This window comes from Chelon labrosus (assembly GCF_963514085.1).
Source record: "Chelon labrosus genome assembly, chromosome: 23".
NCBI lineage: Eukaryota > Metazoa > Chordata > Actinopteri > Mugiliformes > Mugilidae > Chelon > Chelon labrosus.
This window is the reverse complement of record NC_140356.1, coordinates 3365798-3391193: the sequence shown is the minus strand read 5'-3', so window position 1 is coordinate 3391193 and position 25396 is coordinate 3365798. Positions and strand designations below refer to the sequence as shown.

The window sequence follows — 25396 nt, the reverse complement described above, 5'->3', positions numbered from 1 at the left end:
CAGCACATCCTTGTTCCATAATTAGACGTTGCAGGTAGACATAATATTACATGAACATAATCCTCCTTTCTATGCTTGAGTCAGTGTTTCTTCGCGTACATCGGTTCATTTTATTCGTTGCTAGGGTGCTGAAAAGTGATCGTTTTTCTTGTGCCGGATTCTGTGTGGTCTTGCGTGGTCTGTGTGGCAGTCCTCTGCCACTGCCTACATGGTTGATTAATATTCCTCACTCCCTGACCTACATGGTTTAATTCTCTTGAAAGATGCCCTCCCCCCCCCCCCCCTCGCACACGGCACCGAACTGGGACAGGCAGAAGATTACAATGACTGTCTCCTCCTGTCTTTTTTTCTTTCCCACAGAGAGCATTTCTGAAAAGAATGCTTGACCACCAACCTGTTCATTCCTGGCAATCTGGCATTACTAGTGTAGCTGCATGTTTGTTCCTCTACAGGAAATTACACCTAGATTCCTTGGACTGCTTTATCTTTTAAAAGCTGATGCTTACCAGAGCGCTACATGTTTGTGTTGATAATTAAGCTCACAATGGAGAAGTAACAACAGTACTACAACTATATTACTATAGGGGATAGAAAGCTACAGATATCGCAATATTGTTTATGTACAGTTTTGCATTTCAATTGGTGTAACGTACGGTAGTTGATCAGCTGATATGCACAGCTTCCCCTCCACCGTTGTGGCAGATTAATTGCGGTTGCATCGTTTTGTGTGAAATACATTTTGACCACAGCTTTTAAAGTGATGTGCAAGAGTTTCAGTGAAAAGATACGAACAAAGCAGTTGGTTTCCCACAATGAATCTCACAAGACCGAGCAATGAGATTAGTCCACGTGTGAGGGAGATCCAAGACATGACAGAAGCTACTGCTGTGAGAGCTCCATCCAGCCTGAAAGCTGATTGGATTTAAAAAGTATGACGACAGAGAGGAGCTGGACAAAAGCAAAGCCATACTGTATGAAAGATATGTCAAGTTTAGGTTAAAGACCGTGGAAATATTACAAATCGACAAGATTAGCTTTACTTTTAAGTAAAATTGTGAAATACCTCTAAATGATTTGACATTTAAGTCAAATCAGGACCGTGTGACTTGGATCGATTGAGCAAAACTGTAGCGAAATCCAGCCGTGCTCACTAAGGCACTTAACATCGCTGTAGGTTCTTTGAGTGGTATAAACATTGAGCTCAAGGCGGCGTACATCTGTTTGTGTAAGTATGTGGCTGCCTTTCTTCCCTATCCCCTCACCAGCACTTATCACCCTGATGAGACTTGAGGCACAAGTGTCTGGCATCCGTGCAGTCGGCACTGACGTCAAAGAACCAGTCAATAGGTAGTTTATTTGCAAACCTGCGGGATATTTACTGCTGCTTTGGTGGTATTGACAACATCATTCAATACTACTTGCAGACAAATCAAACATTTCAGTATGTACACAGGATCACAAATGTGTATATATTTGTTATATATGTTATCAATATTCGAAATAATTGCATAAATGAAACAAAGAACTGTCAATTGTCTGTTTCACTATTTAAGTGGCGCAAAATCATGGAGCATGGCCACTCTGCATGTCTCGGTTAACTACATATTCATTTTCGAAACACTCGGCAGCGACGGTGGCCTCTGTAGATGTGCCTCTGGGGCTGTCAGACGGCAGACAGCAACATCATTACAATTAACTTAGGATCCCGAAATGATTGCTGTCCTTGTCCTCCTCTGAGTAGAGCGCAACCTTTTAATCTAAAACAATCAGTGTGTATGGTATTTAACTGCTGCATTTTCAGTACTGACAAGCAGTCCGAACAGAATTGTCTGCTCTGCCTTTTCAAAAAACGATTTTCTGTAATCTTTGTTTTTGGTAAAATAGACTGTTTAACTTAACATACTCTTTTAGTACAGCTACCGTTGGTCGGCCCTATTTATAAGAAAATCTTCGCCATAATTAGAGCATATTTATGAGAGCAATTAAAATACAATTGCTCTGCAAGACAATCTCCTATTATTCAATAGGGCTGAAATAACGCTAAAAGCCTATTCAGAACACCTAGCAACAAGGTAGAGTTTACGGTAGGCATTAAATACCTTACACCAGAATAAAGTTTGATGCAGTATCTAGGAGGGAGGTCAGTGGTATTTAATGCCAGGGATTTTGTGCAAGCAATTAAAAAAATGAATGGTGCATTGTTTGGTCTGGTAGTCTGGTAGTGTCCCATAAAGCCAGCACCGTTATAGCAATCAAAGCTTTTGTCTATATGCAGCGCTATCATTTTTGGCTCTGTGGAGAAACCCCTCTGCCAGTATTTCCGGCTTAGTTTTGGGGCCACTGCCAAGCCACAAGTTTAGGATTCCCTGTGCGTTTGTCCTCTATCTTTGGCAATGATTCATAGCTCGTAGCTCGCAGACCACAGTTGAAACAGGCTGGGATGTGCCGGCGCTTGTGAAGCGGCAGATGCTGAGTAATGCGAAAGTCAAGATGGTAGATGGTCTGTCGTTGGTTCGCCCATTGTTTATTAAGTGACGGCGTCAAAACAGACATCATTTCTGTGTGGTTGGTGTGCAAATATATAGTGCTGCTTAAAGTTTTGGTGCCCTCCAGAATCTTCTACATTTTTGCATGAAAATTACTCAAGGATTATTATTGTGACGCATTATGTGGCCCAAGGTGAACAATTACAAACAGCTAATGTGCAAATAGTCAACCAAATAGCTCCATGAGATGGTGTCAACTACACACTGAAGATACTAGTCAATCATAGTTAAGTTAACTCTAGGCCAGAGCGAAGGTAAGAAACCTTTTGTATCCCGCAGAAAAGTTCAGTTTTTATTCATGCAGCAAACTTCAGAGACGGTACAATGGGAGCAAATGTTGACATAAATAATGAAGAAAAAAATAAAACTCCCACACACTGCTACATAACATTCTTTCATTTCGGTGTTATTTTCCCACCTCATCTGTGTGACTGCCACTTCAAGCTGAGTCATGGGCTGGTTGCTAAAGCTGGCTTTGTGGAAAGAGTGCAAAGCATCTGTCCCAGCGTGATGGGTCCTTGAGAATTGAGGCCAGATGAAAGTGTGTGTGTGTGTGCTGCCTGGAACCAAGAGGCTGTCGGAGCACTGGAGCATTACATTAGCAGAGTGACTGGTAGAAAGACTTAGTGACCGTCTCATTGTCAGGATGTCCTCCCGTCCTCTGTGTAATATTTGGACAATGTGTCTCCTAAACCGCTGGCTTTCTTCTTTTCTTCTGTCACCTTCGTAAGGTTAATATTGGCAGCAGCCTCCAACCTGTTCCCCAAATGCTAACAAAAGCAAAACTATATAAAGGTGCCTGTGGATCCTAATGTCGTGGAAAGTAGTAACTGTGGCAAAAAAGAACTTTGTGGGTCTATTTTGAGTGGGCCAAATTCTATTTCACATGCCTCAAGTGACTTATTACACCTTTTGTTGACGTCGTAATGCAGTGTTGGGAGAGCTGAGATTGGCCTAGAAGAGGTTTCACTTCCTCATGATAAAGTTCCTGGTCTCAGCACAATGGATGAAGTCAATCACGGCCAATGATAATAGCTTTCAAGCGCCGGCATTTCATATCAAGACAGATATGGGTTAGAAGATTGTGGTGCAGCTGGAGAAGTCCTTCTTTTGCTCCACAACAGATCTGTGGACCTGCAGAACCATGAAGCCTCACATGAACCTGTTCATTTTGTTGTAGCGGACTATATGTGATGCTGTTTGGGAAACTTGGTACCATTTTTTTTTGGCCATTGCGCCCAGGCCTAGTTGGTGCTACATGGCTTTTTGAACCCAAAGCCTCGCAAATACAGAGCATGAGATGCTTTTCACATTCAGGAAATACAATGCCCTACCTAGGACAAAAGAGGACAAAAGAAAGAAATTACTTTGTACAGCGTGCCAAAAGAGAAGGTATTCAAACGTTTAACTACTATTGTAATTTCCACTGTCGGGCCACAAAGTTCCAATGGCCAGTTCCAAATAGTCTTATCCATTGTTATCTCAGGCGAGGTGGTTCCTATCATCAAAATATCAACATGAAACAGAATTCTGCATAAGTGGCTTAAAAGCGTCACCAGAACAACCACGCATCGGCAAGCAGCTGCTCCACCCAAAATAATCTCTCCAAAAGCGTAGTGGAATTAACAGATGGTCCCACTTGTTCATGAACTCATGTTGAGGATTTAGCTCACACCGGCAGTGCTATTACAAACAGTGGTTAGGCCTGTATTTTATTGTGTGCAGGAACAGCGTCTGCATTGAGAGAAAGGGGGTAATAGGTTTCACCATTCAAGGGATTGTTGAAGGATGACGGGTTGGGTCAGTGAATGTTAATCTTACTCAGTCGCTTTGCCAGTTATTTCGGGAACGCCAAGTTTTGGACTCTTGGTTTCGTAGTTACTATTTTTTATTCACATTGAAGACTCAAAAAGACAGTTTTTACACTGGCCAATCCACATTACTTAGAATTTCATGCTCAGCACAGCTGTAAAAGTCCAGCATTCTTTTAATCGTGCTAAATAAATTTGAGTTCAATTGCAATTTATCACATTATCCTATTTGTAGATACGCTATTTTGTTCATTGAACAATTCAAAGAAATACTGAGTCAAAGAAATATGCGAGCAGTAATTGGGACAAATTCCTGTGGATCTGCAAAGTAGCCTCCAACCGGTACACTCCCTGATGTAGCCTTGGATAACTCCCCATCAGGTTTTAGTGGAGCAGCTAAGTGGCCAGTACAAACTTCCCCTTGATAGATAAAGGTTAAAAACTGTGTTATGCACCAACACTTCTACCCCCAGCCCCCAGCCGACGACGGACAGAAAAAGATAGATTGAAAATATGAATTTTTCAGGACCCTCTTGGGAAGGCCGCCGTCAACCTTTCTGATCCTCCTACCTCCCCCTGCTTGCACTAGAAACAGGCTGTTTATTGAAGGCCTGCGGCTACAGCACCGTTATTTGGGTGGTAAAGGGCAGCGGGGGATGATGAGCAGGTTTCCGAGCAGGTTCCTGTGCATTAGTATACTAAAAGTAAGAGAAATTCTTCTTTCGGCTTCTGTGCTGTAGAAGTCTGCCGTTTCTAAAATGTACTAGATGAGTAAGCATGATGGTGCAAATAAGTCCAATTTTTAGCCAGCCCACATGATGTGAAAGGGCATTGCTGTGCAAAGCTAAGAAAATAACTGCTGAAACTAGATGACTAATTTTGAACACAGTGTACACTTAAAACCTTCAAATATCTAAGGAAAGGTAAACCGACACGATTCCGCCTTAAAAGTTGTCATAGTGTTTTCCTGTGGTAACACGTTTCTTCTCTTTCTTGACAGATATGCAGTCACCAGAGCAGCGCTGACAGGCCTGACTCTGGTTTAACACGACCATGGAGTCCTCCTCTGAGTCCCAGCAGGAGCCTGAGAAAACTTTGGTAAGTCGTCATTGCATATGTACTTTGACTGCAGTCCCACGTGCATGCATTTCAGCATTTCAAATCAAAAGTGTAACCTAGTTTTCCAAAATGGGAATTGGGAAGGAATGAAAAGGGATTATTTTAAAAGATAGTAAGGTTTGTGGCAGTGCCTTATTTTGGCTCCACTTGACAACCAGCAAGTAACCTTAAACCCACACACCCTTCCTCATTATTAGTCACTGCTAATTATCCCGAATAATTGGTGGCCTTCATTCAACATGCACGTATAGTCTTAAGTTAGAAAGGTTTCCTGTTTCCTGCTGGCATCATTGACAAGCCGTCTGCTCCGAGACTACACTCTCTGAACTTTAATGATTGGCTTAAGGTGCTAATATTGCCAGACTGCCGCGGGCTCGTCAGGCGCACAGTGACAGACATGCATGCTGTTAAAGTTGTGTCAGGGAGCGCGTGTGTCAGTACGTAGACACGACTGTCACTGTGGCTGTCGATGATTAAAGGTCATACGGGGGGGGGGGGTGCTGTCCAAACGTCCTCTTTTCTAAGAACAGAAATGGTGACTAAACAGGCCGCTGAAAATGAAACGCTCATCCATAGTTCTTGTTCTTTATTCGGCACAGTAAAGTTGTTGCTACTTCCCATTTGGTGTCGCACGTCAACAACAACATATCAGTTTTTATCATTTTCTTTGTATTAGCTCAGTTCCTTATCACTCTGAATTTTATTTTAGTGCTTTGTGTAGATATTCTGTAGATGCTTTCTCTATCTACTTCTGATTTTACTCTAACAATCTATACAGCAGGGCTCCTCTTAGCTATCTCCTATAGCCATATGTGTTGTTCATAAAATAGGCAAAAGTAGAAATAGTGTAAGTTACAGTTTTTAAGCAAAAACACTTTACTGCTGTTTGGTTTTCTTATTAAGAAGACGGTTATTGGTCAGATCAAGTTCCTGGAAAGTTGCGTTGATCTGTATTTAGCTCAAGTTTGAGGGGATATTACAGGCAGATTGCAATCTCGATACAGCTTTAGCTTAAGGAGAGCCATGTGCACACATAATGTTGTCGTCTGCATAAATATTAACGGACCAAGAATAGAACCCCCTTTAGTTCAAATTGTACCCTCAGTTGGCAACATCAACAATGTGACCCTCAAGTGGCACCCCTACTCAGCGGCCGTACATTCACGCAGCCGCACATAACATACAACCTCCCTTCTCTCCGCTCCCAGAATTGTCATTCTGCCCTTTCAGTTCACCTTCATCATAATCCTCTGTAGCCGTTTTTGCAGAAAGCACAAGGGCAATTATAATTGCAGATAACTGCGGTGATAACAGTGGTGGCAATCTCTCCCACAGGCCTCCACATACAATGAAACATAACGGGACTGAATGGGAGCACAGCTAAAATCCCCTTCCTACTTCTCTAAGACTTACTTAAAGTGGGAATGAGTTTTAATAACACTCTGTGTTATTAGCCCAGGCTAATTTCTGACGCCTCCTTCACCGCAGCCTATTTAAGTGGCTGCATAATTAAACTGCTGGTGCATAAATTGGTTTGAAAGCCACATCAGTGTATTTGCTTTTGAGTTTTTTTTTTTTATTTTCGGATTGAAGCTGATGAATGCGTACCTCTCTGCAATTAAGAGACAACCCTCCTTTGTGAATGTTCCGGGGCAGCGTGTTATCACTTGATCACACATTATAAAAGGGCTGCAGTGCCAGCATGGTGTGAGACTTAGACTGTGGGACGTATTGTGTTGCTGGCTTACCCCGCTGTTTGCTGAAAGGGCTCACTGGTAGAGAGGATGGCTCCCAAGATGAGATGAAAGGCTCCGGGAAGCATGCCAGGTGTCTGCTGCTTCTCCCTTCGCTCTGACGTCCACGCGGTCAGGTGACGCTTCAGGAAGGTTTACAGTATGGCAGCCAGCCCCCCCTCCTGTTTCAAACATTCATACCACCGTTCAGTCTGCTGTCATTTTCATTGTACATGCTGTAATGAAAGCACTGGTGACCTGCTGTTCAGAGTAGGCCGCAGTGAAAAGGCACACAGACAACCTTTATACGCTTGAACAATGGATTTGAGGTAGCTTAGAGGTAAGAGAAGAGGATCTGTGTCCAGGGGATCATCGACTGAGGGGATTTGAGCTGCTGAAATTAGTGACAAAAAAAACTTTTATCCTCAGTGGCTGTTGAATTGCACTTTGGCGAGACGCCCTCACTCCCACTGGTTCCATTTGCGCTTTAAAGTTGCCAATCTTACAAGGCTGGTTGTTGAAGTTTTCCTAATTTATGTTAAATAGGGACAAAGCTGGACTTTGTTTTAAAAGTTTTTCTTCCATATATATCTCAAGATGGAGGCACCATTTGTTCCAACTAAACCACAGGCCATTAACCTGGTTGCGTCAAAGATGATTAAACCCATTATATCTCAGGCAGGCTCATCATTCAGAATCTCTCCCTAACAGTTCTTCTCTCAACATTAATCGATCCCTTACAGCAGTACAGCGCACGTCTCGAGCAGCCTGTCATAGTTGATAATGCAGATTCCGAAATACTTCTATACAGATGGGAAACATGGAGAGTTTGGGCTCATGTGTGCTACTCTTCTTGTTTACTGCACACAAATGCCTAATCATGTATATCGATATAATAATCGACATCATGTGCAGGCCAAGATTGCTTTCATAATAAAAATCGACAAATGCCGCCCTTAATGAGCTATTTTCATGCATGACAGGAAGCTCTGAATGTAGGGTATGCCCAGATACACATAGAAAAATGTGTTCAAAACAACACCTTCAACATAAAGGAACGGGACTGTGATCACTTTGATCCAGACTGAAATATGAGGCTATAAAATTTGATCAAGACATGCGTAATTCCCAGATGATGTTTTCTAGGTTTGGGGAGCTTTGGGGATGGGGAAATTTAGTGAGAATAGTCAGTAGCATTACTACCAAAGTTGTAATTTGCCCAGGCGCGAGTAGTTGTTAATTGGGAAATGCCTTAAACGTGGAAGCAAATTGCTAACAAACAAAAGATTATCGCCACAAATATATTGACATTTGCTGTGAATTGAAACTAGCACACCTGAAGCTAGCTAAGGTGTTGACTACACACTATATTTAACATTAAACGTGTTTTTCTGCATTACAGAGTCAGTTGAGAGGTGTGTTGTGGAGACGCTAATGTCTGTACTCCAACGTTCCTACACTTGAAAGTGGTACTTATTAAATATAAATAAATAAAAGCACACTTGAGCAAGACATTAGCGTTTAGGTCTGGTAAAGCAAGACACAATGCCACTTGATATTTGCATGTAACTTTTAATGTCACAGTATTTTATTCGGTTGTGAAGAAAGACATTTCTTATTAGGAGATCTTTGACAAGGCCTCCAGTGCTCAGACCTCCAATGCCACATCATTTGACAGGAGAAAGCTACAGGAGACTGCATGAGGCCAGAGGTGAAAATTGGCTTCAGGCCTCACTCAGCGAGAAACCGAGTCTGCTTCGGCTTCTGTACATCAGTGGTCTGAGTCGGGGTTCTGTTGACTGAGCGGAGCTGACAGCCTGGGTCGAGGAGACACATTCTCACCACTAAAGTAAATGGCTTAAACTAAACAGGAAAAGCAAGCTTATCCACCCCGGCGATAGCCTCAGCCGTACACTCCTGTATTCACTGCATGTCTGAAAATACGCAGCAACTTAGAAAAGTCTCGACAAAGTGAACGTCAGATGATGTAGAAGCGGTCGCAAATTTTCACATCCAGGATTAAACTGAGTGCAGTGGAAAGAGTGGTACGTCTGCTGCCCAGATTTGTTCAATCCTTCCCAGACAGGAAAATCAGTTTTTTTCAGCTTGGCCGAGGTGCTGAGTGGGCAGTCAAAGAGGACAGTGTGGATTTATTGCCACAGGGAGTGAAAAATGCAGGGTCACGTAGCATCACATATATTTAATAGTTTATAGGGATGCAGCGTGCTGGTGCCTTCTAAAGATGCAGTCATTTTACAACCCATAGGACACTAGGAATTGTTAAAACACATTTAGCTCCCTGGCACACGCATCCACACTGCACCTCTTCGAGTATATTTCCTTGGCTCGAGGAGGGTAATATATATTGTGTGTCAGCCCATGAGTTACAATTACAATGGAGTGTATTTTCTGCACACTTTAATACTGAGAAGTGCCAACAGTCCTTCGCCACATGAATTATGTATATCCCACTTTATATATTTCTTTTGTGGTGATCGGTGCGAGTACTGTGTATACACAGTTAACAGTCAAAGCCATGGTTTGAAAGTTCTAGTGTTCAGAAAGAACACAAGAAAACTTAAGGTTACTTGTGTAACCCCTGTTCTCTGAGCATGAGCGAGATATTCAACTATTGAATATACCAGATACTTAAATAAAAGTCCTTAAATTGAGCCGGGTGCTACAATCCCTTTGCCAGCAGATTTACAGCCTGAAAAGACCAAGACGTTTGGGGGGTGTTTCTTTTAGTGCAATCACGCTTGTTTTAGGCATGTTTCTAATTGCTGAGAAGACTTTTAGCACTAGCTTGATTGAATAGCCCAGTTAGTTAGTTAGTTAGTTTGTTTGTGATGTTCCCTGTTTTTACATAGTTGTAGATTACATGTCGGATTTATGTCAAATCTTAGGTAGTCTAGAACTGCACCAGGCTTGACTGGCCCAGCTATGTCGGTGTCCAGCTCTTTGCTTTTAGGGTTGTGACTGTTGAAATGTTTACTGTGTTCACATAAAAATGTTTGCTTAGAGAGGCGTTTGTTTCTGTTGTCATTCTATCTGGCTTTTATCATCACAACCTGGGTGTAGGTTTTGGCCAACTCATCCAACTCCACTGAGGTTCCTGTTTTGTGACACAAGCTCTCTTAAAATAGTACCATACAGCCATAAACAAGTGGCTTTGCTGGTGTCAGTTGTGAGTTGTTCCTTTTGTTACTAAGCCATGTAACATACTGACAGTATATTGAGTTTTACATTACTATTAATGTTAACTGTTTTCAATTAAATTTTATATGGAAATCACAGTTCCCCTGTCGAAAAACTACGAATTATTATTGTATATCACTTTAATTTGTACTCAGAAGCAAAGAGTTTCTTTAGGAGAGGACTTTTCTTCCAGCACCTTATACAGAATTATCACTAATGTGAATCTTAATTTGCATACTGAACTGAGAGATAAAGATAGATTTTTCTCTGTGTAACTGATCCGCATCAGTTGTGTGACTTGACATTTTTGTCATGGCAGGCTGAAACGGAAGAATTTGTGAGTCACTCACTACGTCTCACTTAAAATCACTCAATTTGGTCATTTTCTCTCTTACAACAGTTACTGTAAAGGCTCTTTGTAGTCTGCCGTCAATACCATAAATGGCTGCTTTGTTGTTTTCTTCTTTGAGAAAACGTCACAGACTAAATCACATCAGCGGGAGTTCCCTGCCTGCAGCTGAACTCTTTAGTCTCATTAAAATGGCCAGTGTTCCACTGCAAATGAGCTTTACATGTCTGAGTGTCATGGAGGAGGCCGTTTGTTTGCTTGAGTCTGCTATTTTCCTGGCTCCTTTTAAAGAAGTCCTTGATTGTTATACGTCCAGTGCCACCACACTACAGTGCAAGTACAGTGCAGGGCCTGTGTGCTCAAGATGAAGAAAAGTTAAACCCCATGATCTGAATTAGAGCCATCTCCCTCAGAAGGCTACATGGTGACTTCCTCTGTACAACTGTTGCTTTGTGGGTCTGTAAAGAAAAATGTAGACAGTTTGGACAGGGCATTTTTTATGTGTACTATTCTTCTAGATTTACCTGTTGTTGTTTTTTTTGTTTCACCAACAAAAGTCTTTTTCAGCCCCAATGTTCCTCACACAATGTCCATCTGTCTCTCCAATAGGACATTTTTAGTGTTGCTCCTGGTTATTATCCACATGAAAATATGACAAAAGAGACTTACAGAGAGTTCAGTTTGCTGGCTGCCTTCTCACTCCTTAAACCCTTTGTCAGAAAGGTGTGAGTGTAGGGGTATCCAAAGCTGTCCAGCCAGCTGACATGTATATACTACTGAACATAGCATGAAGCTGACTTAATTAAAGATCATTTCAGATTGGTAGCCATTGGCGGCCCACAAACACTAGTGAGCAGTGCTCATATCTCAATTTCAGCACGAGAACGTACGCACAGGGATTCTGAAAAGAAATACTTAAATTATGAAAGCCCTAACCGCCCACTGCAGGTAATCAGTGTGAGACAAGATCATTCTCCAGAGCCCTCACCTTATTTGGCATTAAAGAACAGGCAAACAAAAAACTCAAATTGGTGGAGCAAAGCACAGCCGTAGGCAGAAAAGTAGTGTTTCTATTTTATTTTATTTGTATAAACCCACAAACTGAAGTTTTTAGCATCATCTTCCGGCTAATAATTTGGGTTTTTGACCCCCAACTCCCTTGCCTCTGCTCTGGGTCACTCTCCCAGCTCTTTTCAGGTTCCCTTTCTCTAGCAAGCAACTGTTCTCAGAAAAAAAAACCCTTGATAAACGCCAACATGCACCACCTTCTCAGCACCAAACAACACAATGTCACATTTAGCGGCTAGCTGGCGAACATAGTAGAGAATATAGCAGCTAGTTTGGAATAAACCAGACTTGAGCCGAGTGAGGGAAGATTTCCAGGCTCTGATCAACAAAATTCCCTCGAATAGTCAAAATACTCAGCAGCTCAGCTACAGGGTAAGTAGCCTTAGTAAACGTCCATCTCCTTCCCTGTTCTTTTAGCATTATAGCAGTTTTGTGGTTTTATGGCTCTCAAGTGTCACAGTCTCCGTTTAATGAATTTTCTCACTTTTGTGCGTTTGGCATTTTCAGTCAACATTGCGGTGTGGTGACGAATTCCACACAAATGAACCCTTTATTGAACTTGATGGTATCAGTCGCTGCGGGCCTAGTTTTCAGGATATGTTACATTTGTTTTGTTCTATGTTTTTTTTTCAACAGTACATTAGGTAAATGACTTTTCAGGCAAGCTGGCGGCACGTTTTCTGCGACTCCACTCATGTAAAGAGAGCAGCTACTGGACCGTACTTGTCCAGTCGCTCGCTCTTTTCATCATAATTGCACAGCACTGACAAAAATGTTAAACTAAACACAGCCGACCTCGCCCGAGGAAGATAAGACGTGCATCAGAACCATTTGGCCGAATTTTGTTTTGCGGACGATCTGCTCTTATTAAAGATAAGACTCCAATTCAGTCCAGTGTCTTGCTGCATCAGCAGACAACCTTGGGCAGACCTGTCAACACGCGTATGGGTTTCACGCACCGCATTGCATCTTTAAATTCCCCCCCCTCCTCCGCTTTTCGTGGTGTGCGGAAAACAGTCAATGGAAACAGTAGCAGAGGGGAGTGCATTAAAGCTTGCATTATTGGGCCCATAATAAGGTCGCGGGGCGGCTGCGTCGTGCATGCGTCCTCCTCCGGGGTGATTTTCCATGATGGCTGTGGAGATCGGCTCGGTCACTTCTGTCTGTTGGCGCAGGAGGGCCTCTGTAAACAACGGCATGAGGAAGAGCTGCGTGGTTACAGTAGCTGCGCTGTTTTCGCTAATAGCTGCTCCAATAGAGTAGATTTTAGTTGTGGCTTCCACTTCAGCCTTCTATAAACGTTTGGTGGCCTACTTCCTTGTTTTTGCGGTTGCGGGGCGTTTTGCTGCTTCCTGTGTCAGATGATGTTTGCCTAAAAAGCACGTTGAACAGAACTGTCCGTTGTTGTCAAAACGCCTGATACTGTCCTCTCTCTGTGGACCACCCCCAGCTGGTCCAGAGAGAGAGAGAGAGAGAGAGAGAGAGAGAGAAAAGATGGAGAGATAGCAAGAGGGAAATCATGCCCGATAAAAGTGGAAGAAGAGTAAACAACTGCGGGTGATGTAATAAATTTACAGAGCAGGAAAAAAGGGGAAATTACTGAGATTTGAGAGATGATGAGCAGGAGAGAGAGAAAACGAGAGGAAAGAGCACTCATCACAAGAGAGAAATGGAGAGGGAGACTGAGAGAGAGAGAGAGAGAGAGAGGCTTGAATACTCTTGCATGCCGGTTCTCGCTTCCTCGTCTCCTCCCTTCAGTGTTTGGTGTGTGTCTGTGTGCGGGTGAGAAAAGGGGCTGAGCACGTACCAGGTTTAGTCTAACCGAGAAGCGGTTGCAACGACACGCTCACCCTGCTCGGCTGACTGACACAAGGTACGCATTTCCTCTCTTTCTGTAAGTGAGCCTGTAGTCCTAGAAAATGCTAACGGAATCGTTTGTTGTGACTCTTCCACAAAGTTACATAGTTACACTTTTCACTCTTTGTGCTAAGTTCCCACACTCGCTCGCTGATTCTGCGGTGTTGTTTCCACTCAGGCGCCTTGTTTGCTTAGTATGTTGTCACTGAGTGAAGGCCAGTGCTCACTGCCACGCTCTGCTCAAGGGCTACGTGTGCAGCTAACACAGGCAATTTTGTTTCCCTTAGATTAGATTTGAGAGTTGCACGGCTCAATATGTGTTGCTCAAGTATTCCTCAGAATTTCTTGCATGAATAAGAAACAATGCTGCAGGGCGATAGCCAAAGCATGGTTATAATCAAGCCTAATGATTTGTTTCTGGTCGTTTACAAGCAGCCACAGGCAGGCATGCAAGTACTTTATAGAAACATAATAGCTTCTTAATGCCACCCTCTCAAGTCCAATATAATCCCAAATGATGCTTACACCGAAAACGCAACAAAGCGCTTTTATTTTTTATCTGCAAATCACACCAATTAACGGCAAAAGTGGCAATTAAGATTCTTAATTGCGATCTAAATTTCTGGCTGTGTGTCTCTCATTTGAACGGGGGTGAATTAACCAATTATCTATCGCTGGGATGTCGTTACATAACAGCAGTTTCCAGGAACGGTTGTGTTTTTGTTTTTTGCCGCCCACCCCCTCCCAAAAAAAAGAGACCCTGCAGGAGCCTTGGCTTCATCCGAGGGGTGCAGGCGGCTTGTCCAGAGTGAGTGTAATCAGATTGACAGCTCTAGCCAAAGCCGGTTCTCATTTAATCTGAACAGCTGCTGGAGTCTGGAGCCTGACTTCACGCTGCTTCCTAAAACAGGATGAAGACTCATTTTGGAGCCGGCGTTCAAACAGATTTACGCAGCGGTCCCGAGAGACGTTTGAATCACGATTTCACCAAAACACTATTGTTAAACAGGTTGAATTGTCATTTTGTTTTGTTGCTCAGTATCAATCTCACATGGGCTGCTTTATAATTATACAACCAAGTAGTTTACCTGATGCGTACCAGACAGATGTGTCTGGTGGCAGAACAACTGCGCCTCCTCATACAAAAACGTTGTTTTCTCCACATAGCCTAGATGCTTGATCAAACTGAACATGTTGTTCACGTGCAGAGCACTGCCGCAGAACAGCACTAAATTACATTTGAGCTAAACCGGTCTCGTGAAACCACAGCGACATTTCTAACGAGGTGATGCAGGAAATCACATTCATTTATTAAACCAATCCAAGGACTTTATGAATGATTTTCCTCAGGAGGATCAGTCTGAATTGAAGATAACCCAACCCTAACCACAAGCTACATCCTCCTACAATTGAGTTAGGCCCGTTTATGCACTGTTTGAACAGAAACTGAACTTTAAAACATTCATGAAGGGGGATTTCGTGCCGGACTATATTAGAGTTAGTTTTCTGTAGTGTACCTGATGAACTGACCAGTGAGTGTAGCTTTCAGTCAACCTCTCACTGGACACAGATATCCAAATCCCTTAACAAGATGAAAATCCATCCGCGATCATCCTCTGGTATCATCTCCTCACCGTTGAGTCAATTGTTAATAGTGCCGGGAGGTTTTAAATTCCAGATGGATAATGGCCTAGCTCTCGCAGCTTTGCCGTGCAGAGATTGAACCAGAACGTATGCTGCACTGCCTCTGATCGATGGATAGAGCACTAGAGCTCATACAGCTCATTTTCATGTACTGATTCAGCAATTTTAGATCTTTTAAGATTGTTGCCACCTCAGGAACATTTACCCCCTCACCTCCCCGCTGCCCCAGATCTTCCAGTGTCCCCTGCCGCGATGAAACCGAGACTCCGCTCTGTGTGAGGCCCAAAGACCCACCCAGCCGTCCCCTACCTTCTCTGTTTGGAAGACTGATGTGCTGAAAGGCTGCAGTTTAATCAAATGCTGTCAGCAGCCTGTGTAGGGTTCCAGCTCTCCCTTTCCACACCTCTCCTCTCCTCTCCTCCCGCACGAAAGATAAAACCTGACCATATAAACTCTTGTGTATTGTTAAACCAGCAGGCATCCTTTTCTTAATCTGCTCGCTTCCTGGATGCTTCTAAAGAAACATTATTAGGTTTAATGTTGGCAGTGGAGAGAGAGGATGATGAACAGAAATCCACTGGGATCGCTCCTGTTGTGTCGGAATTTGCTCCGCTGCTGAGAATTATCTCTTTATGGATTTCCTGTCTGGCCATACTGTGCTTCCCATTTCCTTTCTGTGTCCGTCCACTCTTATCTGGAGCAGTAGTTTAAAACGCACCTTGAGCGTCGTTCAGCAGACTTTACATTGTACATTTAGTTAATGCTCGTGAACTTGAAATGAAATATAATGCCTAAGAAATTAGTTCTATATTAAAAAATATTCACCCTTCCAGTAGTCTGTATTGTAAACACGCTTATGTCATTGACAACATAACGACGAATCACTAAATTACTGCCTTTTACGGTTACTTAAAGCCTTGTTGGTATCATTTATGATGGCTAGATCTAGAAACCCATTAACAGTTATCCTAACCTTGGACAGTCTCTTGGCCAATAGAGGCTGCTCTGTCCACACTCTCCAGGCCCACACCATTTTTATTTTATTTATGCCGGGTCGTTGCAGTCCCACTCCAGCTGTAAATCGGCCGCCATTTGGGCAGCGCCCAAGAACTGCGTCTCATAACGTAGCGCTCTGCTGTCTGAACTCAGGTTTTGGCCGTAGACCCAGCTCTTGCTGGCAGATGTGTCCGTTCTTTGATGGATAAAGCCGCTCGCACACATTACGCCGTGCTGGCCTGGACACAGTGATTTCACACTAAGCTGGTGCTGCAGTGGAGGATATTTAAGATTTGGTGGCCAGGGCTGTTTGGTAAATACTGTAAAAATGGCTGGGACTGGCTTTGCACAAACTGCTCAGTTATAAATATTAATATAAAATATACCATACTCCCTTTTATTCTCACAAATATAAATCTTTCTGTAATCTGTAGAACTTGTTTGTATTGTAGACCCAGAACAAACTGAATGTAAGCTGGTCATAATTAATCTACTTAGTTTTATACTTATCCAGCTCAGAATCATTTGCAAAATAGAAAGTCTTTTTAAGTTTATCCCTCCATTTGACGTCACTTCTTCATCACTTAACTTTCACAACAGAAAATACACGTAAACATAACCTACATGTTTCTCATGCATGCAAAGAACTCTACTTTTCTGTAAGTGATTAGTTCTTTGCTGCTATTTTTGGAGTTTAAGCTTTGGGGAGAACCGTGCATGTGTGACGTGCAGTGTCTCATCAAAAAGTTCTCCAGCGATAGCAATCAAATCAAGTGTATAATGTACCATACTGGTCTCCTTTTGCTTTGTTGACGGCTTTGCACTGTCTTAGCCTTCTCTCAGTCAGCTTCACTAAGTAGTCACCTGGAATGTTTTTCCAACTGTCTTCAAGGAGTTCTCAGAGGTGCTGAGCACTTGTTGGGTGGTCCCACTCTTCCCAAACCATCACAAATTTGGACTAATCAGACCAAGGCACAGATTTCCACTGGTGTAATGTCCATTCCTTGTGTTTCTTGACTCAAACAGTTATCTTCTTCTGGCACAGTTATATTTTCTAATGAACCTCTCCTCTCTTGGCCTTCCTTTCCTCATGAGAGCCAGTTTCATCAGTGTTTGACTGACCTCCATGTCTTATAGTAATGATAGTCATTTTCCTCCCACAATATGGATTAGAACAGCAGTTGAACGGGGCTGTACACTGGAGTTCTGCACAACACAACGGACGGTGTCAAACACATTAAGAGGGCAGGAGATTTCACAAAGTAACTTAATTGAAAACCATTCCAGCTGATTGAGAGAATGCCAAGAGTGTGCAAAGCTGTAATCAAAACCAAAAGGTGGCTACTTTGAAGAATCTAAAATATAAAACCCATCCCGGTTTAACACTTTTTGTTTACTACAGAATTCCATAGGTGTTTCTTCATAGTTTTGATGCCTTAGGTATAATATAAACCTTTGAATGAGAAAGTGTGTTTGACTGGTACTGTATACATAATACTAGAGGGTTTTTGTTGAGGTCATAAGTCTTTGAATAATCAGAGTTTGTTTTTGAGGTTCGTAAAGGTTTAGTCACACTATCAGAAACATCCCTCTGGCCTTTCAAATGTGACTTTATGTTTCACTTCACTGTTACCACAAGTCAAGTCTGCTGTATTTAATGTGTGCTTAGCTACATTCAAGCTTTCCCAGAACCTTAAACTTCACCTATTGCTGTGCTGTTACCAGCTGGAGCTCCTGTCCTATTCTGATGTTAGGAGGTTTCAGTAGTGGTCATCATGTCAGGAATAAGGCCAGAGTAGGATTCACATCCTGTCGTGCAGTAGTCTGGAATAGTTTTCTCTCTCTTGCAGAGCTTGTCCGTACAGTAAAATTCTGGGTCACAAACTCCCCATAGGGGCATCTTTAAAAAAAAACCTACGTCGTATTGGGTTGCTTAATCAAGGCTGGCACAGAGAGTGTAACAAGATATCACAATGTGCTGTGGTTTTCCTAGAAACTGCTAAGGTAAGAATGTGGTAGGTGAGGGCTTTCTTGTTAACCGAACAACACATACATATACAGATGCATGTACAATACGTATATAAATACAGAAGGACTTAGTCAATCTTTTTATGAACACTTTAGTGTCTTTCAGCTCATTGTTTTGCTTTATGCTGCCCACAGCTTTACTGTTTGGGTGCACCCACAGTGTTCTCAAGTGTTGTGTTACTGTAGTTGAACGCAACTTGAAATAAGTGCCGTTTAATTCTTATCTTCTGCTTAAAGTGAAAGTATGCCTGTGTTTGCTGACAATATACAGATATCTTAGCTACATACATTTTATGAAGACATAATGTGTCACCAGTGTGTGTGCGTTGTCCCTTAAAGTTGTGTCAACGCAGGTTTAAGTTGCATAAACAGACGCATTTATGTAAAAAGACGCAGATGATTTACATTTGCATCTTTACATTTACACCTAATTTAAAGATGTAGGATGCTTTCATACAGAGATAACTGAATGTTTTGGTGTTGGAAATGGTAAGAATCATTTGCTGTGGCCTTTAGCCAACAGATCACAATACGTCACAACATCTGTGAGAGGTCTGGAACATTTTATTAGCACTCTCCAGCACCGCCATCAAAACACCAAATGAGGGCATATATTTTGTAAGATTTTTGGCTATCCCTCTGATAGACATCAGAGAGTTGGACGGTATATCAGATACAGAGTAGGATAAAGGAGCAGAAACCCTCCCCTGCATAGACGAGAACAGTGGAAACACTTCAAACAAACCAGTTTAAATTAATAACACTTTGCTGCAGGGCTGGAGTGTAACAATAAATCCCAAAAAACGCTGAGCCATTGTGTTGGGACACAGTTGAGGTGGAAATATTGACAAGATGACAGAGAAGAGTGCGCTAATGTAGCTTGGAGGCGAACAAAGACAAACCGTTTTTACTTTCACGATTTAATATTAACACATCGTAATCAGCAGAGCAGATGCTTGCCACAGCATGTGTTGAAATGGCAGAGGCATCGAGGCTGTGTGGCTCATCTGTTCTGCAGAATCTGTGTGCTAATAATTGTGCACAAATTCATTGCGTCTTTTAAAGAATAGCGTGGAGAGCGACCCACGTCTTTGCCAAGTTAAAGGTTGGGGCTCGGACTGGACTGTCCAAGCTAGCAAAGGCTATATAATGTAACAGGCAAATAATGTAGCAGGCAAAGTGGCCGTGTATTTACTTGACCTAGTGTCTTTTTTATTGTCCCTTATAGTCTAGGGCAAGTATCATTTGTTTCACCCCAGATGTAGGCAAGGATATGTTGCAAGCCACGGTTCGCAGATGTGCCGGCCTATGTATGAGTAGGGGTACAGTTTGTGAAATTCATGGAACAACCTTTTACTAATGCACTTTATCTTGGGTTTTTCCTGTATTTGTAATTGCTGGAACCACACAGGGAGTATACCGTCACACACAGAAGCCATGAAACCATGACTCAGACATTCCTACATAAAGATAACCCAAGCTAATACACTAAACAAACCAATACTCACATTCGCTGGGTTTCTAAAATTGACTGTGTATAGCTAAATACAGCAAAGATGCCAGTGATGATTCAGCCATCAAGCAGCTGTCTGGCACACAGGAAGAGCTCCGTGTTTCTCTTTCATATTCTTTCGCCCCTTTAATTGTTCCTGTTTTTCCGTGACAAAATGCATTCAAACACACAACCTTTTTTTTATAATAGTAGCTTACTCGCATAAGAGAGAATTAGACCAGTTTGTATGTTTTGCCTTCGTAATATATTAAATTCAAGCAGAATACAAGGTGCCCTTCAGAGGTAGGGGGGGAAAAAAAGGAAAATGCTCTTGTTGTTACACGTCCTTTCCCTGCTACTGAAAAGAAAGTGGGTCAGAAATCTGCTGCGAGTGATGTTTAAACATTATGTAATATGTCACGGCATTTTATCCCGCGTAAGCACTCTTCATCTTTTCAGAGACAGAAAGAGCATACTGTGTTTGAAGCAGCGCTTCCTGTCGACGTTAGGAAGCTTTGGAGGAAATGGGGGTAATTTCAGTTTCAGTGTGTACTAGAGTAGAATGAGAGGATGCATTTAGATTCTCGCCTCGTATGTATATGGATATTCGTTTAGTTGTTTTTGTTAATAAAGTATATTTTGATGGATAGTTGTAAAATTAAAATAGTTAATACCAGGTATCTCCTGGTCGGTATCAGGAGATCTGTATCGGGGTCGATCCAGGCATTTTTAAAATGATTGGATCTGTATCAGGCTTCTGCCAAGCCCCATCCTTTGTAGTTATTTATGTTCGGTCTGCCATAAACCAGAAACCCTGTAGCGTCAAAACATCTTCCTCTCTGTTGGCTAGCTTCAAAGCTAGACAACGACTTCTACTTCTTCTGTTTAAACGACGGTTGGCTAGCGTCAAAGCGGTAAAAAGAGCCAAAACCATGTTACAAAACATGCTGTGTGTGAGCGTATGTTCATTTCTTCATATTCTTCTGTAACCGCTTGTCCTGTGAAGGGTCACTATGGGACTGGAGCCTATCCCAGCCGTCATTGGGCGAGAGGCGGGGTACACCCTGGACAGGTCTCCAGTCTATCGCAGGGCTAACACAGAGAGACAGACAGACAACTATTCACACTCACATGCACATCTACGTTTAAAAGCTTTATTTTAGCCATTAAAATGCGCCCAGATCCACCAATGTAGCAATCTTTATTGCCGACTCAAGGACATGCTATATACAGTGGAAATGAAAGTGTTCAAGCAAAGCTATTGACCCAAACCCATTAATATAGCATGTGTGTATTCTTAACATAAATTATATTTCCAGCAAAGAAAAATTGGAACAAAATAGCTTCAAACAACTGAGACATTAAAAAAAAATAAAAATACCAAAATGCTCTCAAAACCATCTTCTCTCGTAATGGAAAAAAAACTGTTGGTTTTGCACCATCACTTCAAGCCCCGCTGCTTTTTTCCCAGACATCTGCACCGCTGTCCTTGTGTGTCATCTCATCAAACAGCAGGCTGCTGGCTTTTTCTGAAAGCCAGATAAAAGGCAGATAAAACAGACTCCCATAGCAAAATGTCACCTTTCTTTTTTTATTTATTTTTTTCCCTTTCCCCCTGCCTTCCCTGGCCGGCCGCGCTACACCTTAAAAAGCTGCTAACATTGTCTTTTTCATTCTTTTGCCAATCCGGACAAGGTTGCCTATTGTGCGTGCACTGATACACAAATCCAGCTCATCGGCACCTCAAGGTTGTTCAGACAAAATAGGAACAAAAGCGTTTCAACTGCTGAGGCGCTGTCGTGTCCTGAGGTAGAGAGGCTGTGCAGTAATTGCAAGCTCATTTGACTGCGTCTGCAGCCGAGGTCAAAGTACAGGCCTTTTTTAATTATTTATCATGTTTTGTCCTTTGTGTCAAGAATAAACAACTTTTAGGATCTACATGCACAAGCTCTTATCATGAGTCTGTTTGTTCCGACTCATACTATTTGACGTTGGCTTGCTCAAACACAGCAGGATACGGTTTGCTCACTGCCATGTATTGCAGCAATACCTCCATTTGTTTTCTGTATTCTCAGGTGGAGAGATCACCCCTGATTCTGACAGCGCTGCGTGTTGGTTTGCGATCATGTTCGCGGACACTCTTGCGGCAAGTGATTGCCCAACACCTGCGTTTAATCTCAGATCTGCTGCTTGGTTAACATTTCAGTGGCAGTAAAACACTACCTACATAAAAACAGTTAGGGCAAATACACTGTTGCCACACAACAACTGCCATGTGTCTGCAGTATGTCAGGGAGTTTTTATCTTTCTGACAACAGGAAGAAGTAGGTGCATACTTTAACCACTGTGTTTAAGTTCAGCACAGGGTGGTGGTTAAAAAGTTCACATATCTGGTCACTACAGAAAAAGCTTGCAAGGAAAGTGAATGAGGAATAAAGACTGCCGTGGTACAAGTACTAAAGGTAGTCTAGACGCTTCAGTGAAGCAGCTAATTGCATAACAAAATAATGTTGTGGGCAGCTCACGAGGTACATGTTAGAGCTGGGCAGAAAAATAAAGATAGTATTATTAGCTTATTGCAGAAGCGATGACTGCCAATAGATAAATACCAAAAAAACTTTTGAGGAGAAACTAATTCTGTGAGTTTGTCTACCGGAGTGCACTGATTGAAGTTCCATAATTCTTCCATAATACAAATAGAAATGGTACCAGTAGAAATAGTACTTTTTTCTTTTTTTTTTCTAGCATCCCGATGTCAAAATCAGTATCGGCCTTAAAAATAACAGTATCTGTATGGCTATCATAGAAGTACGCGACCGGGAATAGAATTTCCGAAAACAAACATTGTTGACAGATGTCGGCTTTCCCAGCATCTGCAATCAGTTCATGTGTGTGAGTGTGGGGGAGCCGTTTCCCTCCCTGCACGGCTTCACTGAAAGAGCCTTTTAAGTCACTGACGTATTACATTAACGTTTTAATGTAAAGATGGTGAGTAAAATGTGACTTTAATGTCCCATATTCAGTGCAAAGTCCTTGCTGTGCTTGGAACCGCCTCGGCAATGTCATATTTTCCATCCATCGTGAGCTCATCCTCCTAACTGCAAGTCGATTCATGTCTCAGTGGCACATTTCTAAGGCAGCGGTGGAATTTCACATCATCTGGGTGGAAATTATTAAGTATAATTCAATCAGCTACCTTTTAGACTCAGCAGCAAACGTTTATTTTATTGAAATTCTTTTTCCGGCTACTGTTTCAGTTTATAGAGTTGGTTCTTAATTTAGCTGAGCAGCTGCAGCTGCAACCGTCTGGGTTAGTTTTGTACAAGAATTTAAAGAAAGACAATGTGTTTCCTGTGCATTTGTTGATGTGTATGTAAATAGAGACTGTTTTCTTTAGTATACTGAAGTCTGCAGTACATTCACTCAAATCAGTTAGGAGAACCTAGACTTGATGGTGTATAAGATGGTGAAATGAAACTTAACTTTTTTCAGCTTGAAATTAATAAAACATATGTATAAACTGGGGATGGTCCAGTTAAACTTTTTTGGTGGTATTTTAAAATGTGATACTCCTATCTACCTGAACTGTTGATTAAATATCTATATGACATCATGTGTTAACAGCAGTAATAAGTATGAATTTACTTTACCTTGTTTTTCCTGTAAATACAGAATAACTTTACAACTGATCATCTTAAATGATTTAAACCATGCAAAATCTTGATGTTGCTTCTTTTACTTAATATATATCTTGGGCTGAGTACAGTTTCCAACTTGCAGAATGTCCACAAACCTGACAACAGACATAGTTTTATTTTGGACTGTCATCAGTTCACTCAAGGAATTAATGTTGAGTAGGGTTTGCTAATTTGAGCTGCCACTGCTGACGTCCTCTAAAGCTGACATTTGTCATTTTTACTGCTGTGTCTTAAAATGAAAAGCTGCTCGTGGTGAGATTTCTACACTGATCTGTACTATGTAATATGAAAAAACAACAGCAACATTATTGTCACAGCCTAGTGGATTTGTGCATGTCCACAGTTGGGGTGATGAACGGAGTCACCACTTCAAATTTTCACCTACGTATGGAGCATAATGCTCACACTATCTTTCTAAAGGTTGTATCACTTGCAAGATGACGTGGATCCAACCCAGCACAGTAAAGGCAGAACTCAATGTGAATCTCGTTCTTACACCAGCAATCTATTTATGACCTGATGAGCCCGATATAGAACCTGAGATTGGATCAAGTAGTCTAAAGTATTTACATATGGCACACAATGTGTCCTCTGTCACATTAATTAGCGATTTGATCATGTTGATGTATGCAAAAGATTCCTGTCGAGATAAGTTACGTATTTCCTCAGTAATGATTTATAAGGTTTCTTGGCATTTCACCACGCAAGTACCTCTGACGGACTGGTAGGGGGTTCTAACATTTGTGGGAGCTGTCAATCTGAAACTCATGACTAGATGACACATCACTAGAGTCTGTTAATGACCATCTACTAAGTAAGTAACTACACTGCCTGGCCAATAAAAAAGTCGCCACCAAAAAAAAAAGTCACACACTCTAATATTTCGTTGGGCCCCTTTAGCTTTGATTACAGCACCCCTTCGCTGCGGCATTGTTTCGATAAGCTTCTGCAATGTCACAAGATTTATGTCCATCCAGTGTTGCATTCATATTTCACCAAGATCTTGTATTGATGATGGGAGAGTCTGACCACTGCACAAAGCCTTCTCCAGCACATCCCAAAGATTCTCAATGGGGTTAAGGTCTGGACTCTGTGGTGGCCAATCCATGTGTGGAGATGATGTCTCATGCTCCCTGAACCACTCTTTCACAATTTGAGCCCCATGAATCCTGACATTGTCATCTTGGAATATGCCCGTGAACATCAGGGAAGAAAAAATTCATTGATGGAATAACCTGGTCATTCAGTATATTCAGGTAGTCAGCTGACCTCATTCTTTGGACACATAATGTTTCTGAACCTAGACCTGAGCAACTGCAGCAACCCCAGATCACAGCACTGCCCCCACAGGCTTGTACAGTAGGCACTAGGCATGATGGGTGCATCACTTCATCTGCCTCTCTTCTTACCCTGATGCGCTGGTTCCCCACCATCCCTCCAGTTTTTAATAACGCATTGGACAGTTCTTAACCCAATTTTAACAGTTTCTTCAATCCCCTTAGATGTTTTCTCTGCTTGATGCATGACAATGATTTGACCCTTCTCAAACAGACTAACATCGTTCCCACGACCACGGGATGTGTCGACATGGTTGTTTAAGAAATGAGAAGCTACTCATTGCATCAGTTGGGGTTAAAAAAAACTTGTTGCCAGCTGAAAGATAATCACCCAGCAGTGTATTTGTTTGAGTCTTGGAGAAACCCTACAAGTCCAGATGCCCCCACATCCATTTATATCTTCCCCCGCCAGCTTTCCCTGGTTGATTGTCTTTAATTTATAGTGAACAAAGCTTTTCAGATGCTAATATAGGCTTGCCTCATGCTATGATCCAACAGTGCAGTCATTACTCTGTGCCAA

The 25396-nt window shown here is 42.1% G+C and overlaps 1 protein-coding gene across 4 annotated transcripts in view; it reads left to right on the top strand.

Moving 5' to 3' along the window:
• Nucleotides 1-25396, top strand: part of osbpl8 (oxysterol binding protein-like 8) — a 95596-nt gene that overhangs the window by 21327 nt on the left and 48873 nt on the right. For 2 of the 4 annotated variants that reach the window (XM_084573273.1, XM_084573272.1), the window contains exon 2: nt 5358-5455. In XM_084573273.1, coding sequence (XP_084429399.1) covers nt 5411-5455 — 45 coding nt within the window. In that variant the 5' untranslated portion in view covers nt 5358-5410. Of the gene's footprint in view, nt 1-5253; nt 5456-13594; nt 13698-25396 lie in introns of those variants that run through there. The other 2 variants (XM_084573275.1, XM_084573274.1) reach the window with 2 other exon arrangements.